Source organism: Protopterus annectens, chromosome 11.part0 (genome assembly GCF_019279795.1).
Source record: "Protopterus annectens isolate FY-2018-M chromosome 11.part0, PAN1.0, whole genome shotgun sequence".
Taxonomy (NCBI): domain Eukaryota; kingdom Metazoa; phylum Chordata; order Ceratodontiformes; family Protopteridae; genus Protopterus; species Protopterus annectens.
In genome coordinates this window covers 1310775083-1310800366 of record NC_056745.1, presented here as the reverse complement: position 1 = coordinate 1310800366, position 25284 = coordinate 1310775083, and the positions used below count along the sequence as shown (strand labels likewise).

At 40.3% G+C, this 25284-nt stretch overlaps 1 protein-coding gene across 1 annotated transcript in view; it reads right to left on the bottom strand.

Annotated features, from left to right (window-relative positions):
- Positions 1-25284, bottom strand: part of TNPO3 (transportin 3) — a 2808908-nt gene that overhangs the window by 364034 nt on the left and 2419590 nt on the right. Inside the window, exon 19 of the mRNA XM_044088630.1 lies at positions 10056-10223. Within this exon, the coding sequence (XP_043944565.1) occupies positions 10056-10223 (168 nt within the window). The remainder of the gene's footprint in view (positions 1-10055; positions 10224-25284) is intronic.

The following is a 25284-nucleotide window of genomic DNA, read 5'->3' as shown; positions in this document are numbered from 1 at the left end:
AAAGATAAATTAATTGCTGTTCATATATTTATTTATATTGTCATAAATGTCATGTTTTTTCTAAATATCTCAGCAACTATGCAGCACAAACAGAACTGCTTAGCTTCATATGAAAGCTCTCGGCTGAGTGAACAAAATGCTGCTGATAGTATGTGTGTAACTTGACTGGTTGCTGATATACTGTAAGTTTGCAACATATCACAAAATTAGTAGTTACTGTGTTTACTGTGACTTACGAAAAATATTTTAAGACTAAGATCCTAAAGAATACTGCCACTATATAAATAGTTTGTGCTGAAGAGTATGGAATTTACAATTTTTTAGTAACCTTTATAGTTCGAGATATGAAATAGAAGTTATGTTCTTACCATAACGTTCCATGTTAGTTGTCTTCTTCTCGCCTTCTTCTTGCTGGATGGGTTCGGAGCCGACCTCGGCTCCGACTCGGCCACTCTAAAAGCTCGAGAGTTGGTTCTACCGGCTCGAGGCTCCCCTTATATCCCACAATGCTAGGCGAGAGTTACCTCAGATCTCGTTTGTAAGCTAACCCAGCTTATATCAAAAACAGTAAAACTGTGAAACAGAATCCACCTCTAACAGCAGGAAGAACAGGGGTGACCTATATCCTGAAACAAGAAAATATGCATAATAGCATATGACTAAGAAAGAGGTGGTAGAAAGAGAGGTCACGATCACAACTCCTCTAGGTCTGTCCAGGCCAGGGGGAAGGAGGGTGGGACGCAAGAAGAAGGCGAGAAGAAGACAACTAACATGGAACGTTATGGTAAGAACATAACTTCTATATGTTAAGTTGTCTATCTCGCCTTCATTCTTGCTGGATGGGACCGTCCCTAGCACTTTGTCCCGGGTGGCCTAACGGAACAGACTCCTGAGAACAGTGGAACCAAAATTAGCTCTATGCCTAGAAGCTAAATCCAACTTATAATGGGAAATAAAAGTGTGAGGAGTAGCCCAAGTAGCCGCTGCACAAATGGTGTCAATAGGCAGTCTGTCTTGGAAGGCTAGAGAAGTAGCCAAAGCTCTGGTGGAATGGGCTTTAGGTTTATTAGGCAGTTTTGGTGTCTAATCTCATAAACAAGGGTAATCAGAGATGTTAGCCATCTGGATAAAGATACCTTTGAAACTGGAAGTCCCTTTCTGCTTTCCGCATAGGAGACAAACAGCTGATCAGATTTTCTGAATTGTTTCGTCCTGTCCAAGTAGTACCTTAATTGACGATGAACATCCAGGCAGTGTAATTTTTGTTCAGACCTATTTGAATACTCCGGGAAAAAGACAGGGAGGTCAATGCATTGGTTTAGATTTGATGTTGAAACCACCTTAGGCATAAAGGACGGGTTAGTTCGTAAGGAAACTCTGTCCTTATGGAACACAAGGTAAGGAGAACGACAACTGAGTGCTTGAAGTTCTGAAACTCTTCTAGCTGATGTGATAGCCACCAGAAAGAGAGTTTTCCATGATAATAACTTTAAGGAACATGAAGCTGCAGGTTCGAAAGGGGAAAGAATCAAAGAAGCAAGAAGTAAATTTAGGTCCCAAGGAGAAGGAGGATTTCTTACAGGAGGTCTGAGAAGAAAAACTCCTTTCAAAAAGGCTTTGCAGAATTTGTGGGACATTAGGGCAGATTCAGAAATACCCACATGGAAATTAGAAATAGCTGCCAATTGAACCTTAAGAGTAGATGGAGATGAACCTGCATGGAAGAGTTCAGCAAGAAAATCAAGGACTAGTTGGATGGAAGCGGTGAAAGGATCTATGTCCTTTCCTTGTGCCCAATATGAGAAGCGTTTCCACTTACTCAAATAAATCTTTCGAGTGGAAGATTTATGGGAAGCTATCAAAATATCTCTAACAGAGTGAGATAATTGAGGAAGCCTGGCTACGGTTGGAAGTGGAGGAACCAAGCAGTGAGGTTCAGAGAGGGGAGGGAGCGATGAAACTGACCCGACTGATGGATCAAAAGATCTGGAACTAGGTCCAGATTCCACGGTCGCTCAAAAGAAATCGATGTAGAAAGGGGAACCACACTTGTCGAGGCCAGTAAGGAGCAATGAGGATCAATGAGGCCTTCTGAGCGATAGCTTTCTGTATTACTTGAGAGATCAGTGGGAAAGGAGGAAATGCATACAGAAGTCCCGGGCCAAACTTGGACTAGCGTCCCTGCTGGGTTGGCCTGGTAAAGGGAATAGAGTGAAGTATTCTCTGCACTTGCTGTTTTGGGGAGTAGCAAAAGATCGCAGCAAGGCTGACCCCACTTGAGAAATATCTCTCTCACTACAGAGTCTTTCAGAGACCACTCGTGAGGCATGAGAATAGCTCTGCTCAACTTGTCCGCAATGTGATTGGACTTCCCGGGATGTGCGTTGCTATCAGAAAACGCTGAGAAGAAATCGCCCATTGCCACAGTCTGAGTGCTTCTCGACACAGGGGTATGATCTGGTTCCGCCTTGTTTGTTGATGTACCACACTACAGACATATTGTCTGTCTGGATTGCAATCGTTCCCAAGGGAAGAGAGTCTTGAAGGGCTTGCAACGCTAAAAGCACTGCTCTCATCTCCAGAACATTTATGTGCAAGTGGCATTCGCTTTGGTTGCCATGTGCCCTGGACTGTCCTGCCCTGATAATGCCCCCACCCGATCAGGGAGGCATCCGTTGTCAGAGTAGCAACCGGAGGAGGTGGAACAAATGGTCTCCCCAACAGGAGCTGGGGGGAAGACATCCACCACATGAGATGCTTTTGCACGCTTGCGTGATCATAATGGTGTGAGACATTGGAAGTTCCTGGTATGACCATTGAGAAAAGAGCATCCACTGAAGGATCCGCATGTGGTATCTGGCCAATGGGAGGAGAGGTATGGCGCTGCCATGATTCCCAACACCTTTAGAACTAACCTGGCTTTGGCTCTGTTGTTGTTGAGAAGAAGTGACACCAATTTTTGAATGTCTGATATCCTTTGGTTCGTTAGTGTTGCAGACATGTTTACAGTATCTAAATTTGCGCCTATGTAGGTAATAGTACGACAAGGCGACAAAACAGACTTTTCGCAATTTATTGAGATACCCAGTTTTTGACAGACGCGAAAAGTGTAATCTCTGGCCATCAGAAGGAGATGCTTGGTGGGAGCTGTGAGGAGCCAGTCGTCCAAATATGGAAACACCTGGAATCCTTGTCGTCTCAGGTGAGAAGCTACCACTGCCATGCATTTGGTAAACACCCGGGGGGCAGTGGTGAGACCAAAGGGCAGGGCCCTGAATTGAAAATGACTGGTTCCCAGCCTGAAGCGGAGGAATCTTCTGGAGCGCCTGTTCATTTTTATGTGATAGTACGCGTCCTGAAGGTCTATAGAGCACATCCAGTTTCCTTTTCCCAATAGGGGAAGAATGGATTGCAGCGTGACCATCCGAAATCTTGTTTTCTTGACCGATCTGTTCAAGATACTGAGATCCAAAATTGGTCTCCAGTCCCCTGTTTTCTTTGGAACTAAAAAGAACCTTGAGTAGATTCCGGATCCTTGTTGGTCTGCTGGCACTGGCTGAATAGCTCTTTTTGAAAGCAGTTTTGAAATTTCCAAAGCTGCTATATCCCTTTGAGCGGGTGGAACATCTGGAAGGGATTTTTTTGACTGATTTGGAAAACGAAGAAAGGGGATGGAATAACCTTCGGAAATGATGGACTGTACCCATTTGTCTTGTGTCAAGGATAGCCAGGCTTCTGGGTACAGTGACAATCTTCCCCCGACTGCCTCCGAAGATGGGCAGTCGGGCAACACCTCAGGGATGCTGAAAGGGCTTGTCAGGAAAGGCTTCCCGATTGCCCTGGTTCTGCGGACCCCCCCTGCCGCTAGGGCGACGTCTACCATTGTTATTCCCACCTCTGCCTCTGGTAGGAAAACGACTCTGTCGTCAGGCGAAGTCCCTTGAGATTGTTTACGGAACCACATCTTTCCACCCTTCTGGCCTTTGGGGTAAGGCCTAGAAGGAGTCGAAAACGGACTCCGACGGCAGAAAGGGTCTTGCCATCAGTCTCGCACCTAGTCAGGGTTTCTTTCACTTGAGGACCAAAAAGAGATGATCCATCAAAAGGGGAGTTCGTGAAAGACGTCTTGAAAGGTTCCGCAAAGTTGCATAGCCGCATCCAGGCGTGCCTACGTAAGGCCACCCCTGTTCCTGCGGCTCTGCTCGCTCCATCGGCCGCATAAGAGAGGAGGCATGGAGGAGTTGGAAATGGAATTAAGGATAGCTAGCTGCGTGTTCATTTTTTCTTGGAACCCCGCAGCTGTAGGGTCCTTCAACATCTCACTCGCTTCCTTGACCAAGTCCCTTTGAAGACGAGTGAAATGGCACAGGTAATTCAGCGAACGCATGGTAAAAGTCGCTGAGGAGAACATCCGCTTCCGTACCTATCCATGGACCTAGATTCCTTGTTAGGTGGATGGACAGGCACTGAAGGATCAGCCAGTTCCTTCTTTGTGGCGGCAGCTACCACCATAGCATCCACAGAAACTCCTTTTGATAAAAATTGCTTGTCTGATGGAGCTGTGATGAATTTGGAGGGTCTCCTGGGAGTGGGGTCCACTGAATCAGGAGCCGTCCATGCCTTCATTGCTACCACCTGCATGACGGGGTCGAAGGGTCGGGACACCCAGGAGGTGGAAGGACGAGAGCCAAACGCCTCAAGATACACAGATTCGTCCTCTGAAGGGTTGAGGGCTGGCCAATTTCCCCTCTGTTTAAGGATCTCCAGAATGTCTGCAAATGAGACATCTTCAGAAGGGGAACGGGGGGAACCCTCAGAATCATCCAGATCTGTGTCCGACGTGATAGACTCAGGTGAGTCAATGTGCTTCCTCTTGCACTTCCTCTTCCGAGGGGGCTCTTCTGCCAAATCAGGAGAGGCCTCGGAAGAGGATGAAATCCCCAAAGGGGACTCCTGAGGAGCTGGCTCTCTGCGGTCCGGGATGAGGGAGTGAGTCGACTTACCCTGAGGCAGCATAGAGGGAGGGGCTGACGGAGCCGACTGTGGAGTAGAGCCAGGCTCTAACACACTCCGCATGACCTCGAAAGCACCCCTGTCAGGCAGAGCCAGAGGTCCCCGCACCGAGGAGCAAAGGACCCGCTCGGGGAGCGACAGTGATGGCTCCGAGCGCGATGTCGGAGCGGAACTCACCAGCGCCAAAGCACCGAGAGGGAGAGGGGGTCGGACAAGGGTCCGATGCCACTCACCCCCTCGGAGCCGACGAGGGAAGTCCGGCGCCGAGATTCCTCCACGGAAGAAAACGGAGCCGACGACGGAGCCGAAGACAATTGTCTCGGCTCCGGCAACCACAGTCTCGGTTCCGACGACCCGGCTCCGAACTCAAAAGAGTCGAAGGAGGAAAGAGTTGATGGACGGGGCAGGCACCGACTGATGAGTCGGGCTCTGAAGCATCTGGGCAAGTGCCTCGGACTTAAGTAGTCGACTCACCACCCTCTGAAGGTCATGATCGGAAAGCCTCGATGACCTAGAGGAATGAGACCTTTGGCTCCGTTCAGACAGCAGGGGAGATCCTGGAGCCGAATGAACGGAGCCAAGAGAAGGTGACCTAGACCTCTTTCTGGTTGTCGGCTCCGAAGATCTTGACGGAGCCGACACGGGTACCTCGATAACCTCGGCTTGCGCCGGAGCCGAAGCCACAGAAACTGTGGACTGAGTCTTATCGGCTCCAGCCGGAGCCAATAAAAGCAAAGGTTGAACAACCTGAGGTCTCGGCTCAGAAGCCGGAGCCGAAGACCTCGATGCCTTAGAGGGCTTCCCTGTTGAAACTGACAGGGAATCCTCTGGTTTTAACAAGCCTCTCAAAATTAACTTGTTCTTTCTCTCCTGCAGGACCCTGGGGCTGAAGCCATGGCACACAGCACAGGAGTCCTGCAGGTGCAAAGGCCCCAGACAGTAGACACAAGAAGTGTGAGCGTCTGTCAGAGACATTTTCTGACAGCACGCATCACACTTCTTGAATCCAGAGACCTTTGCTTCCTTTGACATTATCCTAACTGACAGGAGTACACTAACACACACCAAACACACAGTTATACCCTGTCAGAAAAATTATTAATAGTAAAAATAATTAACAATTTTAGTCAAAAAATTAAGCACAAACACACCCTAAGGAAGGGAAGGCCAAAGGCCCAAGGGAAGAACCAGCGGTTCTTTAAAGAGAAAACGGGGAAAAATAGGGTAGGGGATAAAAAACTATATTCTACACTAATTTGAGAAGAATTAAGGTAAAAAGGGGAAAAAAGAATAACTTTTTAGTATAAAAAGCTAACACTCACCAGGAACCGGTAGAAGCAACCAACCTCGAAGCTGTAGCGGCAAACGAGATCTGAGGTAACTCTCGCCTAGCATTGTGGGATATAAGGGGAGCCTCGAGCCGGTGGAACCAACTCTCGAGCTTTTAGAGTGGCCGAGTCGGAGCCGAGGTCGGCTCCGAACACATCCAGCAAGAATGAAGGCGAGATAGACAACTTAACATCATTTGTTTGAAATGTTAGGACATACTTTGATTCTATCAAAAAGCTTGGGCCCTGCCCTTTAGAAATTACAGTACAAACTTCCAGGGCTCCATTTGAGGGAATAAGTTATATAATACTGGAGTGAAGATCATTATTAGACATAAAACATATGTATACTGCAGGAAAAATCCTCTTAGTGTCTGGTTTCTATTTTATATATTTATATATATATATATATACATACATACACACACACACACACATATATATATATATATGTGTGTATTTATGTATATGTGTGTGTGTGTGTGTGTGTGTATAGATATATATATATATATATATATATATATATATATATACACATACACACACACACATACATGCATGTGTGTGTGTATAAAGTATACATTATATACTTATGTGTGTGGGTGTACCTATCTAAAACAAGATTTAATACAGACGTCTAAAAAGATGGCAGTCACATTAAATTATCCTGCTGTCAAATTGAACTTACAAATAATGTTCCACATGATTTGGATGCAATTCTCATTATTCTAAACACCACAACCTTGTTTTATTGTAAATCAAACATGTCCTTTCATTACTTACAAAACTCATTAGTATTCCAAAGCTTCACTCTGCCCAGTTCCAATAAATACTGCTCCATTCTTTCCCAGCTTCTACCACCACATACTTTATACTTACAAGGTCATAACTTGTGTATATTCTTTATCCTTATTTTGCATTAGGCATTATCATCTAGCCTGACAATTTAAGTACCATGAATTAATATTGGCACTTTTCCGTTAAACCCCTATCACTTTGCGCTGCTGTGTTTTGGTGGTATTGATTCAAACAAACAGTTATTTACTAACACAAACATTTTATTTATTAAAAATAAGAGCTATGACATTAGAATTGTACATGACTTTGGCTAACATCACAGATACGACACTGCAGAGTTCTGTTTACAAAACAACCTGCTGCCTTTTGGCTTCCTACCTGTATTGGGTCAATCCTTTGAACTACCTATGGACGATTGGGAAGTGGCACTTTCTACTGTATATACTGCATCTGCATCTATTGGTTATACAGCGAACCAGAATCTGTGTAAATTCCACTTATGGAATTGTGAGGGGATCTATAGTATGTCGGCTTCTTTATTTACGTACAGGGACTTCCTGACTCTCTTTCCGATATGATGCTGGTAAGTTGGGTTTTCTTTCTGGTTCTTTTCGAGCCTTGTTGAATTAGCAGTAGGTGTATATTGCTGAAAGCAGTGTTTACATTCATGGTGACTGTCTTTTCTTTGGATCTTCAATGACAGAAGCTTTTATAGCACTGGTTATCTACACTGTTGTGTTTTCTGGTAAAATACCTTGTTGATGCAGTCTTAGCCTTCTGTGTGCGCTGCCTTCATGGGGAATGCTAAAATTCATGTGAACACTGACATGGTGAAACCAGTCGTTGTGGGTCTGGAGCTATCGGTTCTGCTTGGTGAATTAGTTGCTGAAAGTGTGTAAGGCCTGTAGTATAGCTTTTGTCCATTTCTTACTTGGTACATATATTGAAGATGGGAAGAGTTCTGTTCTCAAGGCATTGAAATGGCTGGTGTCTGACAGCAGGGAAGTGATGTTTCTCATTGTTTGGGTATGAGTGTTTTATTTAGTTGTAAGGATGGGCTGTCCGGGACGTGTATTTATTTAGCTTGAGCAGAAAACGGTAAGAATGTTGAAGGAGGAATGTGTGTAATGGGATATGCATTTCCTGAAGTGAAATAACTGAGTGGGAAATACTGCGCTTGACATTCTGAACAAAAATGTCAGGACAGATGTGACCATGTGTACAGCTATGCTTCTGTCATAATAATTTAACCCTCATGCAAAGACAGTATTTCAGTGCACTACTCTGAATTATCGGCAGGATTTTTACTTGAAAAAGGCTGGGGAAAATGATACAAGCAGCCTGTGTGAATCAATACCACCAAAACACAGCAGCGCGAAGTGGTAGGGGTTTAACAGAAAAGTACCTTAATATTACTATCTACTCATGATCCCTGCTATTTCTTTAGCACTTTTTTTCAAATTTCCTACATACCCACTGTTCTGAAGTCAAATAGCAACTTCATACTGAAATCCACATTCTAGTCTGCTCCACTGATCCCAATAAAGGCACTCAAATGATGGTTTTACATTTTACCTGTCTGACTGCTCAGATCCTCCAGAGTGCCCTGCCAATACATCAAATCTTACTTCTACATTTATATTTCAGACATAAATTTGCAAAACACTATGCAGGTGTTCCTAAAAGTCTTAACCTCAGTTCCACTTACTCTGAGGAGGCACTCACCTTGTCATAATACTCAACCATACACAGCCCCCAACATAACACTGAAGGCCATCCCCTTTAAATATACAACTTTCACTGCCAGCCTATCTCATGCCCATTTTCCAACAAATCTTTATCCATTGCTTCCATTTACAATTGAACAGAAGGGGTGATTACATCAAATGTTACAGGAGGTCTAATAAGGATTTTTAGGGATTTACACTAAAGAACACTACTTCACAGAATGTTGCCTCACCCGGTCATGGCACGTTTCTGAACATTAAACATCTTCAGAACCACTAATCCTGCTAAACAGTTCACTCTACAATTAAAAGGCAGACATGAAAGAGAGGGGTATCCTGATGAAGTGACTGCAGGCATGACCACGTAACTCAGAATTCCCAAAAACCTAAGCTAAAAACATGCTGTGCATATTTGACATATGTTTGGATCTGCCCTTGCCCTGCAAAGTCACTGAAAGGGAATAGGGTATGGGGCGACAGATAATATCCCCCTCCGCTATAAGCCAGAATTAAACCCCACAACAAACCATAACTAAGAGTAATCAAAAGGACTTGTCCTCCATTATAGTTAACTGAAATGTTCAAAGAATAATGAACCATTACAATTTTACTTCTTTCGAAAGCTACAGCAAACTACAATATACCATAGAAATTCAAGAAAATGAAAGCGAACATGTGATGAGTGATAAACTGTGAAGCTAGAAAACTGCAGTCTGCAAATGTTCACCTGAATTCCCACAATAACCAAAGCAAACTAGTGTTAAGCCTCCCGTAATAAAGATTCAAAACAATTTAACGTCTGAAGCAGGAGATTTCAACACTAAATGGATGAGAATACATTTAGTGTGACACCTCCAGAACACCAATTATGCAGTTGCAAAATAATGTGCTTGGTCCTACAGCCTATGGGTTAAGGCCACTGAAAAAAAAATACTAGATCCAAAAACTGTAAAGCATACAGAGGAAAAACTCTCTCTCTGAAACACAGCTTTCTTCACACCACCTTAAGATTAAATACACAGTTTTTCCAAGAACTATTAATTCAACAACTTCTTTGTTATGGATGAATTGTATTTCACACTGCCAACTTATGACAACTGTAGATATCACACACAACCACATAAGAAGCACTGTAGATTCACAGGGGTGGGAGGAGAACAGACAAAAGTATTTACTTAAATTTCCTTACCGGTCGATCAAACACCATCATTTCCCAAATCACCTCAGCTATATCAGGAAGAGTATATGAAGGCAGGCAGAAACAGCTGGAATGTACCAACTGACTCACCAACTGCTGCCCATGTTGATTCATCACTTGCCCAATTAATTCCTTGCGTGTCTCAAAGTCCTCTTCATGCTGTTTTTAAACAGAAAAGAGACAAAATAAATTATGTTCTAATGGGTACTTGTACAGCTGAAAAAAAAATATTTCTACCTATGTGACACACGGAACGCAATGGTCAACATTCCCTGTAAGAATCAGGATCATTTTTCACTCCAAGGTGCATCAAACCCTAAATTAACCACTTTACAACTTTTGACTTTCACTGGAACCATTCCAAATCTATTGACTTTCTGGCTATATTTACTGTATGACTATGAATGTCTGTACCAAAATGCTTGATGTACTGTCATGGAATTTTCAGGGAATATTACTTTGTCCCAACCTCAAAGGCAAAGCAACGGATGCAACTTGAAATTCAATGAAAATATCACTCTAACACATGTATTCCTCCCGATTTAAAAAAAAATACAATATCAATTTTACAGAAAAATACATATCCTTTCAAACAAATACTGCATCTTTTTGATGGTTTTATATGTTACTCTGATAGATAAATGTTTCTTTAAACTGGTTTGTAAATGATAGAATGTCAATTGCAAATGACCATTCTACACTGAATATGACTCTACCTAACATGTCAACATCTCTGTACAGCTTCAAGAAATTCTTATGAAATTTTTACAAAACATATTGAAGGTCACCATTATTTAGCACACTTTATGAGCTGATAGCCAAGCAGGAGAGAGATAAATTTATCCCAGCAATCAAGGACTGCTGAGAGGCAGGAGTGAGATTCAAGTTGCTATATCCAGCTGTTCAGAAAACCGTTTTTCATGGAAGACCAAAGATATTTTTGGATGCAAAATAGGATAAGAAGCAAACAAAAACATCTAGCAAACACAGTCAGCCAGCAAACTGAAGGGGACTCTGCTTTTTATTCTTCTCACAATAGCAAAACCAACAGTGAGACTTTGTCAATGAAACCTTTTCCAATGCTCCAAATGAAAATGGTTATGAAACATAAAACAAAAAGCCCAAGAGATGACTAGAAGACTCAGGAGTACCTTGGACTTGTACCAGAGACTGGTGCTGAGAGATCAAGATGACCACAAACAAAGTGAAATTAGTTAATAAATGGCAAAAATATAAAGAAAAATAACCCCATCATATCTAGTTTAGACACATGAATTCTGGTTCTGCAACACAAAGTGGCTGAAAAAAAACAGGAATTTTATTGGCAAAGTTAAACTGTGGCTGGACTCTAAAGCATAAACCTCACTTTGCATCACTAATGTTTAGAAGGACACAGAGCAGACTGAAGAAAACTCCATAAAAAAAAAATTTGTATTGATATTTATATAAAATGTCATCATGTAAAATGTATGTTATATTGTAAAGCGATTCTGTATAGTAAGCAGTCAGAGGTATTTTAAATGTTAGGCAGGGGTGGGAATTTGATCACTGACCACTGCATACAAATCTGTGGCAATACAGAAAGAAAGTACTTTTTTTTAAATGGCAAGGCATCCAAGCTTTATGCTGTAACAAGATAACAAAAGCCAGAAAGAAGAAACTCAAACTTAATATAATGTTGTGACTCTGGGTGGCCAGGAGACATAAAAGTATACTGATTGTATCACAGTCTGAATTTGAAGGATAACAGTTCCCTGTTTTTGTAGAACTGGATGATTGGACGAATGTCCTCAGTTGAAGGATAGGATTTTTAAAACAAATACTGAAAAGAATGAGACAAAATGATGGAAATCATGAAAAAGGCAGGTCTTTTCCTGCATTTGCAAAGTTATTAGCTATTTTTCCATTACCACCTGCTTTAAGATGAAAAACACATGCAATTAATTATGACAGTTCTGATTAGTGTATTCTGAGTGAAATATACAAGTACTCTTTCTTGCATTTGCAAAGTTACTGGCTGTTTGAACAATGTGTTACGTGAAATGTGCATATATTTAACAGAATGGAAACAGGCTTTAATATGCAATTGCAAGATTGAACGGTTCTGCCACCAATTCCACTTAAAAACACTTAAAATTTGAAAACCTTAATGAAAATGAACAATAATAAAATAAAATGAAATAAAACACACTGGCTCATAAACCGGATAAGCGCTTTCGGTGTAATACCTTTTTCAACCATAGCAGCATACACACCCTTTCAATTATGTCATTTTGAGTGTTGGAGAGTTTCCCCTTTTAATGCAGGTTTTAAAGGAACAAATGCATTCAGACCTGGTGGCTGATCTGAACGCAAAATTAGCCACCAGGTCTGAGTCAACATTAGGAAATGGAGGTACTTAAGAGGAAGTTTTACTGGCTAGCATTTAGGATTTGAAAAAGGTATTACACCAAAAGCGCTTATTCGGTTTAGGAGCCAGTGTGTTTTATTTCATTTTATTTTACTATCGTTCATTTTCATTAAAGTTTTCAAATTTTAAGTGTTTTTAAGTGGAATTGGTGGCAGAACCGTTCATTCTTGGTGTTTCATATTTTGATGTGCTCTGCCTTTGGTGACACTACTTACTTTTTTTTCTGCCTTAATATGCAATTCAGCACGGTTAATCGTAATTTTACAACTAATGCTTGTGGGTGCAGTCATCAACTGGGGACAATTACCCCTGCATGAAAGGATAAACTTCCTTTTTGGAAAGTGTATATAGTTTTGGATGTTTGCTGCAGGTTAAAAGGGAGTTTAAAAATAAATGTTTTCTTTTGTTTCTTGTTTTCACTTAAGCAAAAAGTCTGGCAATTTGACATAGCTTCAGACAGACATGAGAAGAAGCAACTACAGTACAGAGTCCATTATCTGAACCGAGACCTAGGGTAGTTTGGATAATGAAACATATAATTACATATAATTGAACCAGATAAAAAAAAAAACTTCTAAAAATGTTTTTGATGAACATTAAACAAGAAAAATAAAACAAATTTACTGTAAATACAAAACAGTACAGTATATTACTGCAGTAAAATATTTATCAAACTGTTCAGATAAACATACAGAGGACATAAAAAGTGCACACACCCCTGTTAAAATGCCAAGTTTTTGTAATATAAAAAATGAGGCCATAATAAATTATTTCAAAACTTTTCTCACCTTTACTGTGACCTACAACTTGTACAATTTGATTGAAAAAAACAAAAATCTGTTAGGGGAAAAATATAAAAAATAAACGTGCAATAAATCTGGTTGCATAAGTGTGCATACCCTTAAACTAATACTTTGTTGAAGCACCTTTTGATTTAATTACAGCATTCAGTCTTTGTGGGTACACACCTGCCATCAATTTAAGAGAGACTGATTAACCCAAATAAAGTTGAGCTGTCCTAGTAGTATTTCCTGACATTTACTCATTTGCCTGCTACAGCAAAAGCCATGGTTCGCACAGAGCTTACGAAGCATCAAAGGGATCTCACTGCTGAAAGGCCTCAATCAGGAGAAGGGTACAAAAACATTTCCACAGCACTGGATATACCATGGAACACAATGAAGACAGTCATCAAAAAGTGAAGAAAATATGGGACAACAGTGATGTTGCAAAGAACTGGACATCCCTTCAAAATTGATGAAAAGACAAGACGAAAACTGGTCAGGGAGGCTGCCAAGAGACCTACAGCAACAATGAAGGGAGCTGCAGGAATTTCTGGCAAGTACTGGTTGGGTACTACATGTGACAACCATCTTCAGTACTCTCCATATGTCTGGGCTATGGGGTAGGGTTGCAAGACAGAAGCCTTTTCTTACACAGAAAATCCAGGCCCAGCTAAAGTTTGCAAAACAATACATCAAGTCTCCCAAAAGCATGTGGGAAAATGTGTTATGGTCCGATGAGACCAAGGTTGAACTTTATGGCCACAATTCCAAAAAGTACATTTGGAGCAAAAACAACAGTTCGCATCACCAAAAGAATACCATCCCCAAGGTGAAGCATGGTGGTTGGCAGTATCATGCTTTGGGATGATTTTCTTTAACTGGAACTGGAGATTTAGTAAAGGTGGAGGGAATGATGAACAGTTTCAAATACCAGTGACTTTTGGCGCAAAACCTTCAAGGATCTGCTAAAAAGATGAAAATGAAAAGGAATTTCACCTTTCAACACGACAATGACCCCAAGCATACATCCAAATCAACAAAAGAATGGCTTCACCAGAAGAAAATTAAAGTTCTGCAATGGCCAGTCAGAGCCCAGACCTAAATAAATCCAACAGAAAATCTGTGGGGTGACCTGAAGAGGGCTGTGCACAAGAGATGCCCTCGTATTCTGACAGATTTAGAGCACTTTTGCAAGGAAGAGTGGGTAGATATTGCCAAGTCAAGATGTGCCATGCCGATAGACCCCTACCAAAGAAGACTGAATGCTGTAATTAAATCAAAAAGTGCCTCAACAAAGTCTTAGTTTAAATATGTGCTCACTTATGCAACCAGCTTATTGTAAGTTTTTTAGTTTTTATATTCCCCCCCCAGCACATTTGCTTGCTTTTCAATTGAATTGTACAGGTTAAAGGTCACATTAAAGGTGGGGAAAAAGTTTTGAAATTATTTATTTGGTCTCATTTTTTTATATCACAAAAACCTGGCATTTTAACAGGGGTATGTACACTTTTTATATCCATGTGTACTCGAACCAGATAAAAAAAATTCTAAATTTTTTTGATGAACATAGAAAAAAATAAAACAATCTACTGTAAGTACAAATATTTGCCAAATTAAAGCATAAGATATAGCAAACAGGACATCTACCTGCAATCCCCTACAAAAAATAATCATGAATTGTTTTTTGAACCAAATTTGACAGCCTTTTCTTGGCAGCTAAATTGTGTAGTCTCTTCAACAGCAGAAGTTGAGGAGGACAGCTTTCTTCTTGTTGCTCGTACTAGGACACTGCAATTTCCAATGCTGTAAAAGCCTCTTCATGACTTGGTCCACTTTTTATGTTTTCTTCACCATCCTCATTGTCAGTCACTGCCTTTTCTTCTTGCATAAATGACAAAATGTCATCATTCAAAATTTGAAAGCCAGGGTCATTGTAGTTTTCTATCCACATTTTTGCATCATCTTTGTCACAGTCGGAAATCCCTGGGATTGCCTGAAACATGCCCACAATTTCATTCAGGTCCTCACTGGTGTCCACGTCAGTTCTCATGTTCTCCTCTTTCATCCAGCAACCTATTCCAAACCTTTTAAATATTATCTTGTGAAAATGTGTTCCAAGCATCAGCCACCATATAACAAGAAGCTTTAAGATCAAGTTTTTCTAAAAAGGCTATCACACTGTCTTAGTTTTCCGCCAATAATAAACGATGTACAACTTGCTTCTTGTACACCTTTTTAAGCTTTTCTATAACACCATGATCCATTGGTTAAATTGATGCTGTTACATTTGGAGGCAAAAAAATTATTTTAAAATTTTCATCAACTGCATTTAATTTCTCCATTCCTGGATGTGACGGGTGCATTATCCAGCAGAAGTACTTTTTTAGTTTTCTTGTTTTTCTCTCTGAACTTCTTTCCATTTGGGATGAACTCATTTGTATACCAATTGAGAAATATTTCACAATTCAATGAGGCACTCTTCTGTGCTCTGTAGCACAGTGGGAGACATGTCACATTTTTGAAACATTGGGGCTTTTTGGCTTTGTCAATTATTTGGGGGGTAAGAGATGGAGTCCAGTGGCATTTGCAGTTACCATAATTGTTACTTACTATTTGCTAACTTTATAACCAGGGGCCGCGGTTTCTCACCTAGATGAAAGTGATTTACATGGCAATGATTTACAGTACAAAACAGTTTCATTGGCATTATACACATCATCGAGCGAATAGCCTTTTTTCCCAAAAGTGACAAGAAAGTTTCTTTAAATTTTTCAGCAACAGGCGCATCACTGGATAAAGATTCCCACTGAACCTCTAATTCTCATATGCCATGACGAGATCTAAAGTTCTTTAACCAGCTAGTGCTAACCTTAAAATCGGACGGACCATCAAGCTTTTTGTTTAACTCGTGTGCTTTTTCACATAACAGTGAACAAGAGATAGATTTCCCTTTGCTTCTTCTTTGCACGCACCATACATACATACATACAGCCTCTTTCAATTTTTTGTCTTTTGGGTTTTTCATGTTTTTTCTTCTTTTCAACCCATGTTCATTATCTAAATTCTATGCAAACTTCAAAAATGTATCTTTTTTTTTTTTTACTTTTGATATCAGAGAATATAGTTTTCCCAACATTGAAAATCTTTGCATGAGATGATCCAGTTTCACAGTTTTCTAGTCTATTGATAATTTGTATTTTTGTTTCAATAGGTAAAACATTGCAGTTCCTTTTTCTTGTAGACGTTATATTCACACACAAAATATACCTGTAACAAAAATAACAGAACTGAATACAGTATTGTATGCCCATATAGGCAGCCCCAACTCCTCTGCTCCAACGATCAATCACGTCCTGTAGATGACTTATCAAAGCAAGCATCCGCCACTCACTCACTACATATTTACCTTTTAAAAAATACCCTATAATGTACAGTATAATGATTAAGGTGTTTACCTTACAGACACAAGGTACAGGATTTAATTCTCACAAGGAGTAATAGTCTAAGCTTAAAATTATCCAAAAGGGGAGTTAGCATAGTACTGTACTAATCTATGAACCTATTGTATTTAGATTTAATGTAAAACTTATTTCAAATTTTACAGCACAAACACAGATAGACAATTGCTAAACAAAGCAATACAATCTCACAGTGAAAACAGACTTGGCATTAAAACTTCTCTGCCCTTGAAACTCACTTTCATTGAAACAGCATTGAAACTCACATTCAATGACAATGCATCTAGTCAATGATGGATAAAAGTTAATCTATGGGCTGTTTTTCAAACCATAGGCCCCTTGCACATTTTTACGGCCATGCATACATGAATACACCTTCCTGACTGTATTAAATAGCACAATTTGTTAGACTGTGTTTTAAATTTGTAGTTTCAAACATTTTTCCAGTAAGCAATGAAACAAAATGTATGAATCAAGAATGAAAAAAATGCCCAATTCAGAATATTTCAATGGTAAAGTCTACTCAAACTTCTGCCATTACAATCCACCATTATCAATCAATGCACAATCTCTGCAGAAGTAAAAGTCATCTGAATAATCCCACATTACAGAGATCTATATCTGAGGACTGCAGCATCTATCCCCTGTAAAGTACAACACAGTACGGTATCAGCAATCCATCTACATACTGTGGGAGTAGAACCCACAGCCTTCTGCATCAAATGCAAGTATATCACCTGATGTGTTATTAACAACGCTTTTAAATACTTTAGCACAATAGTGATTATCATTTGCTAAACAGCTGCACACTGTACACAGACTTCACATAAGCAGCACTAAACTTCTCTTCCCTTGAAGCTCTCAGCTCCTTGTAGAATGCACTTGACACTCGACCATATCTCAACTTTGTAGCAGAAGAAATCCATAACAAGCCAACATTTATGGGGGTGGGAGACAACGACAAAGGCTCAGAACTAGGGACACATTTAAATATCGCTTGTATAATCTTAGAATGTTGCTATACACACACACACCACCTAAAATATAAAATATTCCGTGAAGCAGAGTATTCTCTTCACCTGCCTACCCCAATCGGTTGAATATTCCCTTCTAGCAAAGCTCCTAAAGCGTCAGCTAAACAAAAATATTCCCTTCCAACAACGAACACACCATTTCATGAAGCAGAAAAGTATATCAGCTAAACACACCTACCAGATTCTATGAAGCAGAAACGGACAAAATTCCCTTCCAGCAACGAAACAGCAAAAGCTTCCCTTCCCAAGCAAGCAATGATGTTAAATTATGTGCGTGGTAGAAAAAAGATGCATGTGCAGATGCAACGGCTTGAATGTTTAGATAACTGACTGTTCAGATAATTGACATTCTACTGTATGTAACAGATCAACTTATCAAACAGTGTGTGCATGTAAGTTGCAAGTTGGAAAGTATTTATAGGTCCATAGATTAGTACTAGGCTAAATGCCCTTGCGAGCCACTGTAAGCCTAGCCAATTATCTCTTGTGAGACTCAAACCCTGCACCTTGTGTTTGTAAGGTAGATCAATATTGAGGCAGCCTAAACTGTATGGGACATATCCTGTCAAGGATCAGTCTTTTGACCAGTATAAAATAGCTCATAATTGCCTTCCTTGCACCCCATGTGCAAAGAGGCATGAATGTCTGCCAGTATAAAAACGGACTCATTGGTGTTGAAATTTAGAGCTGTTTTGCCTCTCATGAAACAAAGGCTACAACCCAAAAGTAGTTAGTTGTGTGCAGGGGAAAAAGGGAATGCAATCCTGGCAGACAGAAAGGACAAAAACTAGCAGTACACACAAATACAGGTCAGCAAACTGGGGAAGGAAGAAGTGTGTTACTACTGCAACAGTGATCTATTCAAACATCTACTGTTACGGAAAGTTTACATTCACAACTGTACTGTGTTCATCATTAGCTCAGTACTGCACTTGCCAAAACCTTATATAGTCAGAGGATAACAAAGGGTCAGAATAAAAGACCTTGGAAAACAGTCCTAGCAAAACCGGCTCTTTATCTGGAGAAAAAGTCAGTCTTACAATGTTTAGAGAAAATGTGTGCAGATGATGAAGTTATCAGCTGTGGAATACTACTAGGGTCCACCCCTTTCCACAAATTAAAAAAAAAAAAAAAAAACTACAAGTAGCCAGAACTCTGACAGAGTGAGCTCTGAACTTGCAAAAAAAAATGGTATTTCCATGGAGAGAATGACAAAAACTGGAATGCATGCGATATCCATTTTTTAACAGAATGCTTTACATTTTTTTTTTTTTTTAATATCTTCATAGGAAATGAAAAGTTGATCCGAAGTTCTAAAGTTGTTTGCCCTATCAATATACTATCGTCTGGTAATCTAAAGTATTCTCTCTTTACCTCATTTTATGACTGAGACAAGTACACAGGGAGACGAACAGCCTGATTTAAGGTGAATTCTGATACTTCGCTTAGCATAAAGGAAAGGATGGCTGTTAAAGGTACCCTATCTTTACGAAAGCTGATATAAGGTTGACTTAGTATAAGAGCTTGCAACTCGGACTCTAGCCTAGCTGAAGTCAAAATAGTAAGGAACACTGCTTTCCAAGTCAAGAACTTTAAAACAGCCTAATTAGATGGTTCAAAGGTATTTTTTTAATACAAAATTGAGAACCCAAGGAGGAGTAAACTGCTTTCTAGGTGGAGGATTGTGAAGTTCCCCTTTTAAAAACTGTTTTACCTGAGATGAAACAAGCAATAGTAACTTTAGAAACTGGCTTGAAGGGTTTTTAGTAAGAGACAAACAACTGATCAGATTTGCGAAAGGGTTTCATCTTTTGTAGATAAAATCTCAATTGCCTATGTACATCCAAGCAAATGTGATTGATATTCACCTTTGCTCTGAAAATTAGGAAAGAAGACAGGAAGATTGATAGTTTGACTAATGTTGGCTTCTGACGCCACTTTAGGAAGGACAAATTAGTGCTCGGGGAAAATCTGTAGTTATGGAAAATCATGTAAGGAACTTTGATGGACAAAGCTTGAAGCTCCGACACTCTCCTGGCTGACATAATTGTGACCAAGAAGGCAGTCTTCCAAGAGAGATACTGCCAGTCTACTGAAATTGCGGGCTCAAATGGAAAGGAGACTAAAGCCTGCAATACAAGGGAGGTCCCATGGAGGCATGGGAACCTTCACCAGAGGCCTTAAAAGAAAGGTACCTTTAACTCATTAACCCCGAGTAACTTCTCAGGGCACCTTTGTGCTTACATCCGAGTGCTCTCTGAGGTGCTAGAAAATGTACGCTGTTCCACAAGAGTATCTTCCCCAACTTTGTCAGGTACCTTCTCAACTTAGTTTTCAGTATGGAGTAACATCAGGTTAATATTTAAGTTTTATGAGAAAATCGGCTTGCCATGCACTGTGTATCTGCTTGTGATCACAGCAAGCCGATTCTGTATGTGTTACAGGAGGCAAGTGGTGGCAGCCAATCGGATTCTTGCAATCCAAGCCGCCACTTGCCTAACACCTCCAGACATAAGTTTTCTTTGTTCTATCACAATAAATAGAGGGTCCGCCAGCAGTAATTCTCTTTCTTTTGCTATGATCTGCTATACTGCAACTGGATCCTTCTATCTATTGACAGAACATTACTGTGCACCGTTTTGGGAGACCAGAAATAATTCATCCCGCATCTGAGAATACAGGAGCCAGAAACCCTGAAAAGACAAGTACCATACAGCTGTAACTTAGATCTTCCTTAGATCTACAATAAGGTAAGGTAAGTGTTCAATGCGGAGAATTGCACCCCGTAATGCCCTGCAATCGTTCAGACAACGTATGTTAACATATCTTACTCTGACGACCTCCCATTGTTTCCAGCCATTTGTCTAGATGTTCTTCCCTTACTGTGTTGAATACGTTCTTTTACAACTACTCACACAGCTCCTGATTATTGATATGGTTTGGTTTACTCCCCTAATTTTAATCCATTCACTGAGGGATGGCTTTAAGGCTGTAGATCAGGTAATTAGCTTAATGTGAACTGGTATTTGTTGTAAAACACCCTGTTCCACCACATCCAACTTCATACTCTTACGAGGGGTGGTTTTTAATGTTGGTACATCCCACCATCAAGATTATTCATTTAACTGACTTTTGCCACCTCGTTTAGTTTTGACGATTTAATTCAACATTGATATATGTATGCTTGTTCTTCAATTTAATATGGACTCTCAAACTTTAAGCCACATTTTGGCACCATTGGTTTTAAAGTGATTTTTTACAAGAATGTCAATCGAAGCTGGGGATATAAATTTAACTTGAACACTTACGTGTTTTATCTAAACATGCCTACTTAGTGTTGTTTGTATGCAACAGCTATTGTATGTTTATTCAGTACTGAGCGATGCTCATCGGCCATAGCTGGCTTGTTCACTTAAATAAAATAAAGCTAAAAGAATTAAAATTTAAGTGGTTTATTTTTTGGTTATTGTGTATACGATAAGTTTGGGGAGTGAAATCAATCTTGGACTGATTTTTTGAAGCAGCACTTTATATCAACAATGTTTTTTTTCTGAACCTGGAGTGCAATCAAGGTAACTTCCTGATCTTTTGAAGAGTGGTGCAAACTGCTTTCAACATTTCAGTTACAGACTTGGATATTTGTTTTATCATCCAGAGTTTTGGGGTTACAACTGTTTCAGCAAGATTGTACTTATTTATACATCCTTTAGTCCCTCATTAATGTTGGCTTGAACAATTGGGCGTGGAGTGTGATTGAATCCTCTGCCAAATTCAATATAGTGTATAAAGATGCAGCTGTTGGAGCTCGTGTAGGTAGTGCTGCCTGTATATCAGATTTGCATTGCTTATGTAATTGTCATGTAGAGTTCAGGAGTGGACCGACATTCCGCTGTAATGCTTTGCTACTTATTGTAAGACTTTAGTTTTCATGTGCTGAATTAGACTTTTACAAGACTCCACAAAACATTTTAGTTTGTAATGAAATCCTTCCTTGAAAAAAAAACTGTAGTACATTAGTATCTGCATCTGTAGATCTCCCGATGCTTCTGCGTTTGTAATTTAGATTTGTTTTCATTTGCAATTTTAAATTAGGTTTGCGGTTGCATTGTCATCTCTTCCTAATTACCAGGTAGCGTCTGCATCTTGCGAGTCCCCAGAGGCCACGCAGAAGACATTGAATATGTTTGCATAACCAATATTTTAGCCATTTTAATGGATGTTTATCCGGTTTTTTATTTATGTTTCAAGGCTGTGAGTGAAAACATATATACTTCTCATTTCTGAGACTGGGACAAATCTCTGGTATTGCCAAAGCGTTTGAATAGGTAAGGAAATTGGCCAATGTTCACCCTAGTTAGAGAACTTTGCTTTGTGGTGGTTAAAGTTTTAATCTCCCAGCTCCCTGAAGTTCTAACTTCTGTTTTCCATATGCCATTTAGAACTCTTAACTGCTCATACTTTGGAGGAACGCTCCTGTTTTGGGGCCTGATTTTACCCTTGCACATGATGTATTTTTGCAAATATGTCCCTATTTTGAGGCTTGATTTACCCCTTCACGTAATTTTATTTTTGAAGCTGACAAAAGACAAAGCGCCACTACATGACCAGCATACCCCTGGCACTAATAATTTAAAGAAAAGACACATGCCTTACATATCCCCTTTTCAGGAGCTAAAGAAGATTGGTATCCTGCTTTCCTATTAAGAGTGGAAATTCATCCCTGGGTTGGCACCTATGTCTGTAATGGACACAGGTAACCTGTAAATGGTTCATCTCTCAAACCCCTGCTTACACTTATCAAGGGTATCAGAACCTATTAACCTAAATGGTACATGAACACTATTTCTAACCCCGCTGAGTGAGTTAAGTTGTTGTTGCACTACCTGGCAGTAATTAGTCCACATGTTTTGTATTAATTCCAATCGGTGAGATGACCGTTGTCCCAAAAGGTCTGTAGGAGTATTGTCCGTCTTAAAATGGAATTGTCTCTGTCCATTGTGAACTTTTCTGCCATTCGCCCATTCTCATTGGTGGTATAACGACTGGCTTCCACATGCCCTCTAGTTGGATTATCCAAGAAGTTAGCTAATGAGCGTCGACACCAAATTATTATAATGCTAGGAGTTCCTTAACCTGTACAGGGGATACCTGCTGTGAAAGTACTACCTCATCTACTGAAATTTCAGCTCACGCCTCACTGAGAGGCTGTAATACCAGATTTCCATCTGCTTCCTCTTATGCATAGAACAAGTATTACTCTCTATATGTCATGGTAAGGCCTCATTGTAACAACAATGTAGAGACTGTATTTTGCCTCATACCTGACAGCCCAGGCATATTAACAGACATCACTCAGCTTTCTTGCAGTAATGAAAGGTCCCTCTCATTCTGCCTGTAGCTTATAATCTTAAACAGGACTAAGCACCATTACCATTTGAGTTTATACTCCAGGGGGCTCTTACTGTCCTACAATATCAAATCTTTTGCTGCTGCTGTTTTTGTGTTATATGCTCCTGTAACAACTCTTTCCTTAGTTCTTATTCAAACGTTCCTTTTTTTTGTTTTGTTTTATTATTTCTCAAAGTCTTTGGGGGTTCTAATACCATAATGGGAATGGACCCCACTACTAAGTAAAAGTATGATTAAAGTTCATGAAATTAGCATTGCTGCAATCTTTGCTAGCCAGAGGTGTTCTTCTCAGCACCCACAATGTGCCCAGAATTGACGAATCCTGCAATTCACAGAGTTACACGCAACTGTAACGTCTCCAAATATGATTGCAAAATGTTTTTATAAGACCCACTGCTCCCACTACTACTGGAACTGTCTGGGTATCCTCCTTCCATGTTGCCCTTGTTTCTGCCTGCAAATCCTGGTATTGTATGACTTTGTGTCTTTCTGTATACGGAAGACACTGTAGTCACTAGGTGTAACAATTTCAGTCAGCAGTGCTACTTTTTGTCTTTTCATGGACTACTACATCTGTTTTTTTCGCATCTATTTATGAACTGTTGGCAATAGGTGATGCCATGTGATATAAACTTCATCATTTTCTATAATGCTTTGTGGCTCATGTTTCCAGTGCTTTTTTCAGATGCTTAAATATAATGTTTACACAATCCCCAAGGAAACAGTCTTGCCACATTATTATTCCTTTCAGTATACAGTCCTTCTACCATTAGTATATTATAACCAGCAATATGTGTGACTGTTTCCAATTCTGTTTTACAAAAGCTACAGTAGTCTGCTTCTCCCACATGTAAAATAGACTTAGTAAACCAAAGTGTGCGGTTTAAATGCGAGGTCAGCAGATATGTATGCAGTCCCACAATTGCAGATCGATTTATGTAATCAATTTCAAGGAGGCCTGTACTTCCCTCAGAATGGGGAACGTATAGTCTTGGTTATAGATAGCATTCATCAGACTTATCGGTGAGTACAATGCCCACTTTGGTATGTACCTAAACGGGTTCCCTTTGGAATCTCGAAATAATGAAATGTCGAATTTCAGTATTTCGAGACCAAATTGTCGAATCTGCAGTTGCACGAAACTGCAGAATATCAAACCTGGAAATGTCGAACCCGTGGTACTGATGGCGCGTTAGGTAAGTGTAATGTTTTTTAAGGGTTTTGGGGAGGGTCTGTGTGTGAGTGTGTTGGGGAGTGTTAGGTGTGGGTTAGGGTAGGTAGGTAAGAGTGCAAGTGTGTCAGTGTTGAGAGTGGTGGTGTCTGTATGTATGTATGTGATGTATGTATGTGCAAGGGGGGTGTAGAATGTGTGGTGGGTTTTCTGTCTTTTGGTGTTTAATGCGGCCTTGAAGTTGATATATATAAGTAGCGGAGCTGTGGGGGGGTGCAGTGGGGCTTGCCCCCCCTGCTTATAGGAAGGGTAGGTGTGTGTTTGTTTTGTTGTGTTCGTGTGTGTTGTTTTGCTTTGTCAGAAGGTAGAAGTATTTGTGTTTGTATGTGTGGTGTAGTGTTTTGTTTAAGTTCGCTGTTTTGAATTTCGTGGTTTTGGTTTTCGGGTTTGTGAGTTTTCGGCTTTATAGTAGTGGTGCTGCGGTAGCGTTGTCGCCTCACAGTTAGACGTTGCCCGTTCGATTCTCAGTTTAGAGCGTCTTCTCTGTGTAAACATGCGTGAATGGGCATTCCATCGTTGAAGGTTGTGCGTTAGGCCCGGCAAGCCAGCACATAAAAATCAACTGCCAATCATTAGCGGACCGGAGTTCTGCTGTGGCGAACCCTAACTGGGAAAAGCCAAAAGACTTACCTTACCTAGTCTTGAGATACTGAAATTCGATACTTCAGTATTTTGAGATTATAAAGTGAATCCACCTAAACATACAGAGCATTGTCAGACCCCAACCTGATGGACCTCCCGCATATCCACAAAACAGACAGCACCAGAACTACCCGTTCTAAAGACTTAAACCTTGCTTGTGATATGAATATGCTTTATGCTGCCCCTGTCTTAACTAACATTCAGTCAACAACCCTGTCCAAACTACAACAAACATACCACAAAATAGCAAC